This window comes from Heterodontus francisci, chromosome 31 (genome assembly GCF_036365525.1).
Source record: "Heterodontus francisci isolate sHetFra1 chromosome 31, sHetFra1.hap1, whole genome shotgun sequence".
Lineage (NCBI taxonomy): Eukaryota > Metazoa > Chordata > Chondrichthyes > Heterodontiformes > Heterodontidae > Heterodontus > Heterodontus francisci.
The window spans coordinates 10,618,097-10,633,784 of NC_090401.1; the positions used below are offsets into that span (position 1 = coordinate 10,618,097).

The following is a 15,688-nucleotide window of genomic DNA, read 5'->3' on the forward strand; positions in this document are numbered from 1 at the left end:
GGTTTCCTTGTCCATGCTTGGCTTGATGCCATGAGACTTCATGACGTCCGGAGTCAATGTTGAGGACTCCAAGGGCAACTCCCTCCCGACTGTATACCACTGTGCCGTCACCTCTGCTGAGTCTGCCCTGCCGGTGGGACAGGACATACCCAGGGATGGTGATGGCAGTGTCTGGGACATAGTCATACTCACAGAATCATACCGTACAGACAATGTCAGGCTGTTGCTTGACTGGTCTGTGGGACAGCTCTCCCAAGCCCCCAGATGTTAGTAAGGAGGACATTGCAGGGTCGACAGGGCTGGGTTTGCCGTTGTCGTTTCAGGTGTCTAGGTCGATGCCGGGTGTTCCGTCCGGTTTCATTCTTTTTTTATTGACGTCATAGCAGTTAAATACAACTGAGTGGCTTGCTAGGCCATTTCAGAGGGCGTGTAAGAGTCAACCGCATTGCTGTTGGTCTGGAGTCACATGTAGGCCAGACCAGGTAAGGTCAGCAGATTTCCTTCCCTAAAGGGCATTAGTGAACCATATGGGTTTTTACATCAATCAACAATGGCTTCATGGCCATCATTAGACTAGCTTTTTAATTCCAGATTAATTAATTGAATTCAAATTCCACCTTCTGCTGTGGTGGGATTTGAACCCATGTCCCCAGAGCAATACCCTGGGTCTCTGGGTTACTAGTCGAATGACAATACCACTACGCCACCGCCTCACCACCCTTCGCAGGTGAATGAGTAAACCCCAGCACTTGGATCACTGATACTAATATCAAGAGAGCCCATGAATGTCTAGCTTCTAGCAATACACATGCTGTTCAAAAATGGAGACTAGCACATGGACCCCCTTCAAAGTCTCAGCTTGCTGAAGAGTTTAGCTGCACCTAGGAGCAAGCTGAAGGCGGAAATAGTTTGATGAAATCTAAGAAAGCAGCAAGTTCAGATATAAAAAGCAGTTTAGTTCAAAATGGATGAAACAACTCTGCATTGTCTCTTTTAACATATGTGCCGAATGCTGGCAAGGAGGTATGCCTGGAGTGCCAAGCCACACTTCGAAGATTAGAGACAGACTTTGAAAATTAATGCAAGCCCACATATAGAGAGAAAGCTACAAGTCTTAATCTAATCCTATGCTATAAATCAATTACCTAAATTCAGCCAGAGATCCATTCACTTTATGGCCATCAATTTAAGGCACTAAACTGCAGCTCCGACTTGGTGTGGGAGATTTCCCATCCAACAAGTTCTATCTCACACACAGTTGCAGAGCTAAGGCACATCCAGCAGAGGAAGAGAAGGACGAGGACAACAGTATTGATCAGTCAGCAGTCGGTTGGCTGGGACCCCCTTGCAAACTGCTAAGGAAAGTCAGAGGAACAGACTTCTCAGTCTGCCATCTGTCTGCTAGTGGAAAACTAAACTTTGCCTAATGTGTAAAACCTACCTCTGATCAAGCTTTTTGTCACCTTAATGTCTCTTTGTGTGACTTGGTGTCAATTTTTGGCTGATGTTCCTGTAAAGTGTCTCAGGACATTTTATTACATGAAAGGTGCTACATAATTGCAAGTTGTTGTTGGGTCAGTTCTGACCTTAGATTGCTGGTCACCATCAACAAAACTATCAGTGACACAGACATATAGTTGAAAGTTTGGGGTAAAAGATGCAGGGGGACTATGAGGAAACATTTTTTTTTTACACAGTGGGTGGTAACAACCTGGAATTCGCTGCCCATAAGGGTGGTGGAAGCGGAGACAATCAATGACTTCAAGAGGAAGTTGGATGACCACCTGAGATAAATAGACTTGCAGGGCGACAGGAATAGAATTGGGGAGTGGGACTGACTGCATAGCTCTGTGGGGACGAATGGCCTCCTTCTGCTGCATAAATAACTATATGATTTCTGCTGAATCCTATCTGCTACTGACTTCCAAGGTTTTTATGCACCTGTACACATTCCATAAAATTTAACAACCTGATTTCTTGCCTTACACTTGGCAACTTGTTAATATTTCAATAATCTGACACACATTTACTGGCACTATTTCATTACACCTCTGAGCAACCGACTGAGTCACATACCGACTACTAGGTTATCTACTGCCTGGTTGTGATTTCCTCAATCTCGTTAAATAACCACAACAGGATGATACAGCAATTGTTGCTCTAGCTGGGTTAGGGATCATACCCACAATGCCCCACAGCTGTCCACACTACTTCTCCAATTATCTCCTACCCTTTCCAACTTTGGTGCTGTTCTGTGCTACAGGGGTCTCAGTGCTGGGAAGGCACTGGGGGCATTCTACAGTTTAATGAGTTTCAAATTGAAGCTGGCATTTTTTGCCAGTTTTGTACCACAAACAAGATGAAGGACTCGTTAATGTTTAAGTAATAATTAGTGGCCAAGCTTGGTGTCACCTTGCTTCTAATTCTTAATTTTACAACACCTCATCTTTTACTTCTGTGGCTTCCTTCGCTCTGGATTCTCGGTTGGCGAGAAGCGTCTGCCACTCACGGTCAGAGAATTCCACACCTCCAAGCAACCCCCAAGACAGTGCTGACAGGACCTGGGTTCTTTCCATAATGTGACCTCCTGAGCTTAACCATAACATCTGAGGAAACACCAGAGCACATCAAATTCCTTGCCCCAAGTGAAGTGCGAGACACAGCTGCTGCAACGTGCCCTTATCAGCATGCCAGTGAAATTGGTCACTGGCAAAATTCAGAACCTTTCCTCCTCATCAACCAGGCCCTGGGATATAGCAAGAGAAGGCAGATTTATAAAATCTTCACTCAAATCTATTGTGATTGGTAGTCTTACGGTGGAATCTGGTGTATACTGAACAAAAGTCGAGGGTTGGGCAAGTGGTGAAGGACAAGGGGCAGGAAGACAGGAAAAGGAGAAAGCGAAAAGGCAACTGTTTACTGAAGCTGTGCTAAGTTGGGAGTGTTTGACAACAGGAGAAACCTTATTCTATTTGCCAGCAGTGTCTTCCTTCACCTCGAAAACGACAAGTACACCTAGACTTCAAAAATCAGCTTTGTACACGTGGCATAGTGCGATGCAACACGGATCTTCAACCAGAGCAGCAGTGATTCACTGAAGCAAGCAGCAGTCAACAGCTGCAAACATCTGACTGAAAGCCCTTCCATCTCCACACAGCTTCCAGTCAAGGATGTTTACAGCAGCATAAACTGCCAGCAATCAACACCATCAAGATGGGTTGGGTAAGAGATCACTTATAACTAAAGCTTAACAAACCATACACTAGAACTAGATTAGCAATAACCTCCCAACTGGTACACACAAGACTAGATTTGAACAGAAAAAATGACGCAGGAATCCCAACCTGATCGGTTTGACAACTGCAGTGACCTACTAACTTGGCAGGATGGCAAACACGAGAACGCCTAGTTAAGTAACCATTAACTACATAGAGATCAGGAGAAGGAGCTGATTGGTGAGTGAGGGTCTGTAATTCTACATTCTACTAGCAACTAATTTAAAAGTAAGGTTAAGGTATGGCAGGGCAGCTTGGCTGAGTGGAATGTGCCTCCTGTGGTATGTGGGACGCTGTGGACACTTCAAGTGGCCTTGACTAACATGTCTGCAGGAAGTGTAACCAGCTGTAGAAACTCCGTGTTTCGGAATTCGAATGGCGGCTGGAGTTACTGTGGTGCATCCGCGAGGCTGAGGATTATGTGGATGGCACGTTTAGGGAGGTGGTCACACCGCAGGTTAGGAGCGTGCAGACAGAGAGGGAACAGGTGACCAAAGAGTCTATCTCGCTCACAAACCGGTTTTCCATTTTGGACTCTGGGGAGAGCTATGGTTCCTCAGAGCTGCGTAGCAACAGCCAAGTTCAGGGCACCACGGCTGGCTCAGCTGCACAGGCTGGATGAAACAAGAGTGGAAGAGAAATAGTGATAGTTAGGGGAACAGACAGGCGTTTCTGAAACAGCAGACATGACTCCAGGATGATATGTTGCCTCCCTGGTGCCAGGGTCAAGGATGTCACAGGGTGGCTGCAGGACATTCTTAAGGGGGAGGATGTACAGCCAGAGGTCCTAGTTCACATTGGTACCAATGACATAGATAGAAAGAGGGATGAGGTCCTGAAAGGAAATTTTAAGGAGCTAGGCAAGCCATTAAAAAGCAGGACCACAGAGGTAGTAATCTCCGGATTACTCCCAGTGTCACGTGCTAGTCAGCATAGAAATAGAAGGTTACAGCTGATGAACGTGTGGATGGATAGATGGTGCAGGAGGGAGGGCTTTAGATTCCTGGTACACTGGGACCAGTTCTGGGGGAGGTGGGACCTGTACAAGCTGGATGGTTTGGCATTTCAATAGAGCTGGGACCAATAACCTTGCTGAGAGGTTTGCTAGTGCTGTTGGGCAGGTTTAAAACTAGTTTGGCAGGGGGATGGGAACCTGAGGGTAGACTCAGATGGGGCAAAATCAGAAATGGAAATGGACGGAAGAGTTTGGCAATGCTCGAGGGTATATACTTCAATGTAAGGAGTATAGAAAATAAAGCAGATGAGCTGAGGGTACAGATATCATACTTCCACGTTTCTATCATAGCTACTACAGAAACATGGCTTAAAGAGGGATAGGAACGGCAGCTCAGTGTTCCTGTTTACAGGGTTTTCAGACAATATAGAGCGGGGGATAGAAAGGGAAGGGGTGGTAATTTTGGTTAGAGAAGCAATTACAGCTGTGAGGAGGGATGATATGTTAGAAAGATCATTAATTGAGGCCATATGTATTGAGCTTAGGAACAAAAAAAAAAAAGGTGCCATCACACTACTGGGAGTGTACTATAGACCCCTGAACAGTCAAGAGGGAGATAGAAGCGCAAATCTCTGAGAAGTGCAAAAACAATAGGATAGTAATAGTAGGGGATTATAACTATCCCAATATTAACTGGGATAGTTTTAGTGTGAAAGGAATGGAGGGAACAGAATTCCTGAAGTGCATTCAGGAGAAGTTTTTTGGCCAGTATGTAGCAAGTCCAACAAGAGAGGGCATGGTTATGGACTTTGTCTTAGGTAATGAAGCTGGGAAGGTGGAAGGAGTGGCAGTGGGACAGCATTTTGGTGGTAGTGATCATAATTCAGTTAGCTTTAACATAATTATGGAAAAGGACAGAGATAGAACAGGAGTTAAAGTTCTAAACTGGAGTAAGGCCAATTTTACTAAACAGAGAAGTGAATTAGCAAAAGTGGACTGGAAACAGCAACCTGAAGGTAAATCAGTGTCAGAGCAGTGGGAGGCAAAGGGAAGATTCAGGGGGTTCAGAGTAAACATGTCCTAACAAAGAATAATGGGACAGCCAAATCCAAAGCCCCCTGGATGTCAAGGAGCTTACAGGGTATGAAAAGGCAAAAAAGGAATGCACTGAGAACGCAATACTACAGAAAGCCGAGGGGAGTATAGAAAGTGGAGGGGTGAAATCAAAAAGGAAATTAGGAAAGCAAAGGAGAGGACAAGAAAGAATATTGGCAAGTAAATTCAAGGAGAACTCAAAGATGTTTTATCAATACATCAAGAGTAAGAGGATAATTAAGGAAAGAGCAGGGCCCATAAAAGCCCCATGTGTGGAGACAGAAGATGTGGGTATGGTTCTTAATGAATACTTTGTGTATGCAAGGTGTATGATGCAGATATTGTAGTTTAGCAGGAGGAGTGTGAAGTATTGGATGTGATAAATAAAGGGAGAGAGGAAGTATTAAGGGGATTAGCATCCTTGAAAGTAGATAAATCACGAGGGCCAGATGAAATGTATCCCAGGCTGTTAAAAGAAGCCATGGAGGAAATAGTAGAAGGTCTGACCATCATTTTCCCATCCTCATTGGATATAAGTGTGATGACGGAGGATTGGAGGTCTGCTAGCGTGGTACCTATGTTTAAAAAGGAGCGAAGGATAGATCAAATAATTACAGGCCAGTCAGTCTAACCTCAGTAGTGGGCATATTATTGGGTATCTATTCTGAGAGGCAGGATAAACTGTCACTTAGAAAGACACAGATTAATCAAGGATAGTCAGCATGGATTTGTTAAGGGAAGATAGTGTCTGACTAACTTGATTCAATTTGTTGAGGAAGTAACGAGGAGGATTGATGATGGTAGTGCAGTTGATGTGGTCTACATGGATTTTAGCAAGGCTTTCGACAAGGTCTCAAATGGCAGACTGGTTAAAAAATAAAATCCCATGGGATCCAGGGGAATGTAGCAAGCTGGATTCAAAATTGGCTCAGTGGCAGAAAACAAAGGGTAATTGTTGACGGATGTTTCTGCGACTGGAGGGCTGTTTCCAGTGGGGTTTTGCAGGGCTCAGTACTCAGTTTTCTGCTTTTTGTGGTATATATTAACCATTTGGATGTAAACATAGGGAGAACGATCAAGAAGTTTGCAGATGACACAAAAATTGGCTGCATGCTTGGTAGCGAGGGGGATAGCTGTAGACTGCAGGAAAATATAAATGGATTGATCAGGTGTGCAGAAAAGTGGCAAATGGAATTTAACCCAGAGAAGTGTGAGATGACGCATTTGGAGGTCAAACGAGGCAAAGAGGTGTAGAGGAATGAGGGACCTTGTAGTGTATATCCACAGATTGCTGAAGGTAGCAGGACAGGTCGATAAGGAGGTTAAGAATGCATTTGGAATCCTTTCCTTTATAAGCTGAGGCATAGAATATAAGAGTAGGGAGGTTATGCTGGAACTATATAAAACATTAGCTAGGCCACAACTTGTGTGTGCAATTCTGGTCACCTCATTACAGAAAGGATGTAACTGCACTAGAGAGGGTACAGAGGAGATTTACGAAGTTGTTGCCAGGACTGGAAAATTGCAGTTATGAGGAAAGATTGGATAGGCTGGGATGTTCTCCTTGGAACAAAAGGCGACTGAGGGAAGATCGGATTGAGATGTCTAAAATTGTGAGGGGCCTGGATAGAGTGGATGGGAAGGGCCTATTTACTGGAGCAGAGGGGTCAGTAACTAGGAACCATAGATTTAAAGTGATTGGCAGCATTAGGGAGGAGATTGAGGAAAACTGTTTTCACCCAGAGGGTGGTGGGGGTATGGAACTTACTGCCTTAAAGGGTGGTAGAGGCAGAAAACCTCAACTCATTTAAAAAGGTGCCTGGATGTGCAGCTGAAGTGCTGTAACCTGCAGGACTATGGACCAAATGCTGGCAAGTGGGATTAGGCTTAAGGAAAGCGCTTTTCTTTTTCCAGCCAGCACAGACACAATGGGCCAAGTAGCCTCGTTCTGTACCACAAACGTTCTATGATGCTCTGATAGACCCCCACCAATGTCACATTGCGACTAAGCAGCTACAGTGCTCTGATAAAAAGTTATTGACCTGAAATGTTAACTCTGTTTCTCTCTCCGCAGATGCTGCGTGACCAGCTGAGCATTTCCAGCATTTTCTATTTTAATTTGTTTTTCAGCATCTGCAGTATTTTGCTTTTGATGCAGTGACAGTGCAAGCCTGGGACAAGACCTCCTATCCCTCCTCAAGAGCTATTTCCATATTTCCCTGTGGAAGAAAAACCCAGGAAACTATGCAGACAATCAATGCATATAGAAATACCAATCATTTCTAGAACAGTGAGAACACAACATTAAGATATACACAGAAAGTTCTGATGAAAGGTCACAGACCTGAAACGTTAACTTTGTTTCACTCTTCACAGATAATGCCAGACCTACTGAGTATTTCCAGCACTTTCTGTTTTTATTTCAGATTTCCAGCATCCATAGTATTTTGCTTTTGTTAAGATATACACCGTAGCTTATCTGGCCAAAAAGAGTGACTTTCTTGCACTGTGTAAAATCCCAGTAGTCCAAGACCTACCCTCTCTTAACTAACCAAATAGTCAGTAGTAACTCACTGGCCATGGTCAATCATGCCTGTACCACTCTTGTCTGAGCCTAAAACAAGAGGATGCAGTCAAGATCTAATAGAAAACACAAAGGCTGAACCAGCAGAAGTGCAAAGTGACAGTGACATTCATGTAAGCTCATTAAAGTTAAACTAAATTGACCAAAAGAAATTTCTCCACAATGGACTGCCTCAGTCCAACACCACTAGCCAACCAAGCACAATGAGAGCCAGCTGTCATTCTGGAAAACACGAGGCCCAAGTGTCATTCTTCAGATAGAACTATGCCAAGTGCTTCTGTGAGAAGGTAGCTTATTTTAGGCAGATTATAATGGAGTCAAGATTTCTGAGGAAAGTGACTGAACAAGAAATCCATTCTGGTTCAGTAAACTGAAACAAGGATATTCAGAGATTTTTAGTGACAAGGTAACATAAACATCCAACTGAAAGCCGTATTTATCACGCAAAGCTTTCAGTTAAAGATGTTTACATGACCGCTGCACCAGGACATAACTGAATGGTCAGAGGAGAAAAACGGACAGAGCACACTTAAAAAAACCTAACAGTTGACTACTAGAATCAAACATTTTCCACTGTGTCCTACAGCTAACCAGCTTCTGTCCTGTCGTACTGTGCATTCCCAACAAGCTGCACTTCATCGGAGACGGTACGCCCTCCTCCATATGCCCCATTCCTTCTGAAATTGCAGCTAATGAAAGCTGCAGACTGAAGCCAAAATACTAAAAGTCAGTCAGCAACTGGTGTGAAAGCCATTCGCTGTCTGCCACGCACACTGAAGGAGCGATGAATCAATGTGGGCCTGGTGCATGGCCGAAGAATTTCATTTGTGCCTCTTTTCTTGGTGGATTTTCTTTGCCCGAAATGCACTGTGCAGAAGCACAATAAAAGTTTTCTAAAATGTAAGAAAAGCAAACACGTTATGGACTTTGTTTGGAACAGACCCTCTTAAAAGTATCTTAAGGAAACCACAGGTGATTGGGCAGCATCGCATGAAACTCCAAATATCCCCTACATTTGGATCCTAAAAATTAATCCACATCACCTCCTAAAAGGACAAAGCCTTAACAGACAGGATTAAAAATATTACAGCGTGGCACATAGGGATTATTAATATTTCAGTGAACTTTCAATTCCCCACAAGCAACAAAACTCAAAGATATTATCTTGTTCTATTAAATCAGCAGTACTGAATAAACTTGATAAAAAATGTTTTTTTAAAGATAAACAAAATGAAATCAGAAAATAAATCCAGGTTTTCCCCTTCTATTTTTATGCCCAAAAATACACAGAATGCAAATTTTAAAAGATTTGCTCATGCATTCTACCACCGAAAGGCATTGCTCCACTTTGCTGAAAAAAATAATCAATGTAACTACATAATCCCTAGCCAATGAACATAATCCCTCGTAGATAGGACCAAGATACTCAGCCATCACCCTTAGCCTTGAAAGGGGCAAGGGCATTGCAGCCACTATCACCAGCCTTAAAGACAGGTCTGATACTCAGCCGCCACCAACAGCCTTAAGGGGGGGTGGGGTTGGGGAGAAAAAGGAAGTGCATGATTTAGCTTTCTGATGATCTGCAATACTCATTTTTTTCTCCTTACCTGTCGTTTTGGAGGTTTGAGCTCATCTCTAGGAACAATGTCAATCAGAAAATCAAACTGATCGAACTTAGTGATGGCCATAGCAATGTCATTCCTCTGTTGGGAGGGAAACACCAAAAAGTACTTCAGAAACAGGTACGGCACAAATCAGCAATACAAACAGGTAATAGGCAGCATGTGTCTGAGGGGGAGGGGAAATTTCTCAGCAAGCACCAATTCAGGAGGGGAGAGGAACAGATGAGAGGAGGGGGTCAGACTTTTCAGATTTCCATCCAAAATACATTCATTTCAGGATAGAAAATCCACTTCATTTTTACCCCAGAATGCAAATCTACTTCTAGCTCCTAGAATGAATGCACAACTTGGGTTAGGCAAACACTGAGCAGTTTGAAATGTGTCAGAGATATGAGAATGATGGAGTGGTCAAAAGGAAGGGATTGGTTATTGGACCTCATACCCACTTCCCTGCTCCTTAAAGCTTGTGCTGTGAATTCAGAAGCTAGCTTGACACCCTCCTATACAGTTATATTACTTTAAAACCCTTTACTGCTGAGTCAGCAGTAACATAAAATTAAATCCTTTCATGTCAAGCTGAAAACAGAGTTGTCCAAGTACTGGCCTTTAACCTTTCCCTGTAATGTACAGCATCGAATCCTCTTGTCCCTTTAAAAAGAAAACTGTCTCTTTATTAACACATAGCAGGGGTGGATCCCAAAAACTAAGAGTCCATGGCCATTGGAACTGAAACCCCCAAGTGTTAGTATAACTCATTCCCCCCAAAACAGGATAGTGAAAAAATGCACTGAACAAATCAGAAACTGGAGTCTGCAAAAACCCATGGCTACATTCTGGTCTCTGTGGAACTACTCCATCTCAGCTGCTGTGGCTGAGACAATGTTATAACTCACTGCCAGGGGAGGTGGTGGAAGCAGATACGATAGCGACGTTTGAGACATCTTGACAAATATATGAATAGGAAGGGAATAGAGGGATATGGGCCCCAGAAGTGCAGAAGGTGTTAGTTTAGGCAGGCATCAAGATCGGCGCAGGCTTGGAGGGCCGAATGGCCTGTTCCTGCGCTGTACTGTTCTTTGTTCTTTCTTTGACAACCTATCTGGGCATATGGGAAAATGGAGACAGTAGAGGAAAACAGAACTGGCCACAGTTCCCAACCTTTCCTATCAAGCAACCACCATCCCCCTGGCAAAATGAACAGTATGGGCTTTGAATAAGAACAGGATTCAGCTCAACTCTGGTCCAACAGCTACCTTCCACCCCTCTAATTAGCAGGCAACGCCCAAGGCCCAAGCAATGCCTTATGGAAAACTACATGTGTGTGGTACCACTGCAGCACCACCACTCAACAACAATCCCACCAACTATGGAATCACACCTGCCATAGGGGAAGAAAGCCAAAGGAGAAAAACGATAGGAGGTTTAAAGGTTATGCTTCCTTATGTCTATATTTAAGTTCTACTGTACCAGCCATGTAGCCTGCTCCTTGCTGCTGAGACCAACCTGGGCTCACTCGCGCATTTCTTTTCTCTTTGAGTAGTACCTCTTTCACTGATATTTTAATAAGGCTGCGAGCTGTAATTTTGGTCAGAAGAAAGCTCGAGCCTGACCTCATACACCAGGCCGAACATGACAGACAGAGGTTTGAAACTACGCTTTAGACAGACTTCTTGGTTCTACTGAACAGAGATTAATGCATTTTCACCTCTTGCAACAAAATAAGATCCACACCAAACAGATTAAAGTCTGTTATTTTGGCTACACCAGCTGTTAAACTACTTTCACAGTCAGCAGCAATAACCAATTCCACAGGGATAACCCAACGCCAAAAATAGTCATTCAAGTTAAGCAGCATCACTGGTGCTGTTACTGCTTGAAACAAAGTGAATTAAAAGGTAATTCTAATTAGGCTGAGCTTGCTGACAGTGCAACCAATAGGTGGCACAGTACTAGCATATGCGCAAATGCAGCCTCTTCCACTGGAACATCACTGTCTGCGACGTTCAAGCAGCTGCCAGGATTAAAGATGGCGCTGCTCAATTTATCACAGGAAATGTTTATGGCTAGGTCGTTCCAGCAAACTAGCCTTACATTAAGTTGGACGGAAGCCCAGTAATATACTAGTATGTAGTATAGGATACTAAGTAAGTCTCAGATCCATTTAATATTCCAGTAATCCTATCAAATACAAAAGGAATTTTGTGATTGAATTTCCATGTTCTGATACTTTTGGTAGATAGTGACTTGCCACCCTGATCGATGGAGAAGAAAATTGGGCAAAGTATAAAATGTGCTGCCAATTCGTTATCCACATTTTATATGATTGGCCAGGACCGATTTCACCCCAAGTCAACTGTTCACTCCAGACCTCGCTGCTCCCACCCACACCCTTGGCCGATTGTTCCCCGCTCCTCGCTTTGCATCACCCTACTCTCCAGCCGCTCGCTCCCCGCCACCACCCCCTCCTGTAGGCCACGCCGCATCCCCCCTCGGCCACTCGCGCCCACGTTTGATTGTTCTCTGTGTGCCGCCCGAAGAACGAAGGTGGGCCGCGAGGGGTGACGAAGGAGCGAGTGGCTGAGAGGAGGGAAGCGGCGCGGCCTAGAGTTGGGGGTGGGGAAACCCGATGACACTTTACTGCACATGCGCAAAGACCGACCTGACGCGGATACGCGATGATGTTATCTGCGCATGCGCCACTTAGTCCTGGCAAGATGTAGGCTGAGCATACGCGCAGCTTGGAGCGCTGTGAGATGTTGACGGGCCACTGCATCGTCAGGAGTCATTTTGTTCTAATTAAGCAGCTTTTAATGAAAATGTGTAAATACTAGCTGTGATAATAAATCCTGCCCATTCACACTATTCTGCTTGACTTGGAGTGTGGAGCAGTTAGCGCATAATTGTCTCATGTAGGTGTGACCAATATGGAGGAGTGCTGGAGAAAAACATCCTCTCAAGACAGGTTTCCATCCTTGCCCTAGCTGACACCCACAGTCCTGCTCTGAAATCAGAGTCTGCAGATAAGCTGAGGCAGGCTTCTTTGCACAGTCTGATCCTCTCCAGTTGCTGGATTATCGCATTCTCGTTTTAAAACTTCTTCTCCAGTCAATCTTCCTATTTTAGCAAGCCCAAAGTGTTCAGAATACCTGCAGAGTCCTGCGTTTGTTGTCTTCAGTGTGTATCCATGCTCGCAAAGATAACTCTGTAATGAAAATCTGAGCTGCCTTCGCAAACAGCACTGGTGCCTCTGCACTGATCATCTACAAAGATAAAAGGAAAGCATGGAAGTTACATCCTAAAAGTCTCTGCTCCTGTCAGTTTGAAACAGGAGCTACAGGCAGTCTAGATTTTTTTCAGTTAAATATTGATAAAATGATCATTCAAGCTTAGACAAGAGAGTAATATTGAATATTTCAAAAACTCCTATCAGGAATTCACAACTAGAGGGAAAACATTCATGATTTGGACTTAAATGGGGAGGCATGATTGGGAAATTTGCTGATGACACAAAAATTGCTGTGTAGTTGCTAGTGAAGAGGATAGCCGATGACTCCAGAATGATATCAATGGTTTGGTTGAGTGGGCAGTAAAGTGGCAAATGGAATTCAATCCAGAGAAGTGTGAGGTACTGCATTTGGGGAGGGCAAATAAAGCGAGGGAATACACAATAAACGGGAGGATATTGAGAGGGGTAGAAGAAATGAGACACCTTGGAGTGCATGTCCACAGGTTCCTGAAGGTGGCAGGACAGGTACATAAAGTAGTGAAGAAGGCATATGGAATGCTTTCCTTTTTTGGCTCAGGTATAGAATTCAAAATGCTGGAACTGTATAAACGCTGGTTAGGCCACAGCTGGAGTATTGCGTACAGTTCTAGCCACCACATTACAGAAAGGACATAATTGCTCTGGAGAGAGTACACAGGAGATATACAAGAATGCTGCCAGGGCTCAAAAGTTGCAGCTATGAGGAAAGATTGGATAGGCTAGGGTTGTTTTCCTTAGAACAGAGGCGGCTAAGGGGTGACTTAATTGATAGGTACAAAATTATGAGGGGCCTAGATAGTAGACAGGAAGAAACAGTTTCCCCTAGCGGAGAGGTCAATTACCACGGGGCACAGATTTAAGGTGATTGGTAGAAGGATTAGAGGGGACATAAGGAAAAAAACTTTTTCACCCAGAGAGTAGTGGGTATCTGGAGTTCACTGCCAGGAACGGTGGTGGAGGCAGAAACCCTCAATTCTTTTAAATGGTACCCAGACATGCACCTGAAGTGCTGCAAACTGCAAGGCTATGGACCCGTTGCTGGAAGGTGAGATTAGATTGGGCAGCTAGTTTCTATTTTTTTTCTTCTCGGCCAGTATGGACATGACAGGCTGAATGGTCTCCTTCTGTGCCATAATTTTTCTATGGTTCAGTTATTTACTAAACAGATTTGGTTGTTGCTTTAACAGGTGAGATACTACTTACCTTGCTCAACATTACAAGGCATAACATTGTTGGTGCTTTAGGGGCATTGAGTGGTAGTTAATGAAAAAATATCAGAGCAAACTCTTAAGAAAGGATGGGGGCCATTTCAATAAGACACCATATAACAACAGTGACAGTGCCCATAGTAGACAGGATGTCAACATAATAGCTACTGGTACATAACAGATGTCCTACTACTAGCTATCACAATCAGTAAATATTAGCTTATATGCAGAAAACATGTTAAGCAAAACAGCAAATTAATATGCAAACTGCCACCAAGTTAGCTCTACGAGTACAAAATTGCACTCAAAAGAAGCCTTTCATAATATTGATAAAGAGGATAAATGTTATATCTGTACACAGTTCCCATCAACAGTATTCCATTAAAAATTCCTATGTTCATGCTTACAATAGAAACTCCCTATGCTGTCATTATACCTTCACCCCCAGCAGGGGTGCTTCAGTTACTTCACTCGGTGGCAGGTTTAAATAGGGGTTATAGGGGGGGTTTCCATTATAGGGGTGTTTCATCATAAGGGTGGACATAGAAATTTATAATGGAAGTATAAAGAAAAAAGTGTGAATGTTATGACTTTAAAATAGTAACTGAATTATGTCTTCACATCCTGGGCCAATTACTCGTCCAGCCTTTAACCCTATTCACCTGAAGTCTACATATGGTCTCAATTCCCTGTGCACAACACCACAGGATTTGACTAATTACTAAACACATATTGCTTTCATCCCTTTTCACTTTTGCCATCCATGACTCACAATAGTTTAATCTACAAGATAGAATCTTGCGGAATTAGTGCAAAGCGGCTGCAATTGTTTAAGAATGAGCTACATTCCCATGGGCAGCAAGTTATTAACGCCTGTGGATCTGCTCGGTGTTAGGGCCACTGCTTTCAATGATCATCACAAAATAACCTGGATATAGGTGTTGGGGAAATGATTTCCAAGTTTTCAGATGATACAAAAGTGTCTGTGCGTGTTAGGATGACAAATTTCTGTAAGCAAATTTAGGTATGCTGGGAGAATGGGCATAACTCTGGAAATAGTACTTAACCTAGAAAAGTGCATTGTTAAGCAAGTGAGCAGGACCAACATCAAGTATACTTATGTCTTACATAGAACCTAACTAAAATCTGTTGAGGAAAAAAGCTCTTGGCTTTATAGTCAATAATTCTCTAAAGACTCAGCAATGCCAAGGAGCCATAACCAAAGCAAATAGTGTACTGGGTTGAATTAACAGGACTTTTGAATATAAAACAAAACACACCATTTTGTCATTATACAAGACTTTTGTTGGATGACATTTAGTATATTGCATCCAGTTTTAGTCTCCTCATCTGGAGGGCAAGATAGAAACTTTGAAAAGGGTTCAGAGGAGGGCCACAAGAATAGCCAACTTAAATTAAAATAGAAAGTGCTGCAAATACTCAGCAGGTCTGGCATCATCTGTGGAGAGAGAAGCAGAGTTAATGTTACAGGTCTGCATCCTTTCATCAGAACTGGCAAAGGTTAGAAATTTAATAGCTCCTTTTCCTTCTACAGCTTCCAACCTCATAGTCCCACAACCTCAGACAGCTCGCTTCTACCTCCACGATCAAGCTACTGTCTACAGGACAGTCACTAGCCTCATCTCCAAAGATCTCTACAGCTTCCATCCTCAGGCCCGAAACC

General features: G+C 43.5%; 1 protein-coding gene across 4 annotated transcripts in view; it reads right to left on the reverse strand.

Moving 5' to 3' along the window:
* The window catches only part of nfyc (nuclear transcription factor Y, gamma), a 101,483-nt gene that overhangs the window by 41,645 nt on the left and 44,150 nt on the right, over positions 1-15,688 (reverse strand). For all 4 annotated transcript variants that reach the window (XM_068011097.1, XM_068011094.1, XM_068011095.1 and 1 more), the window contains 2 exons: positions 12,678-12,791; positions 9,517-9,612 (listed from right to left, as the gene is read on the reverse strand). In XM_068011097.1, the coding sequence (XP_067867198.1) occupies positions 9,517-9,612; positions 12,678-12,791 (210 nt within the window). The remainder of the gene's footprint in view (positions 1-9,516; positions 9,613-12,677; positions 12,792-15,688) is intronic.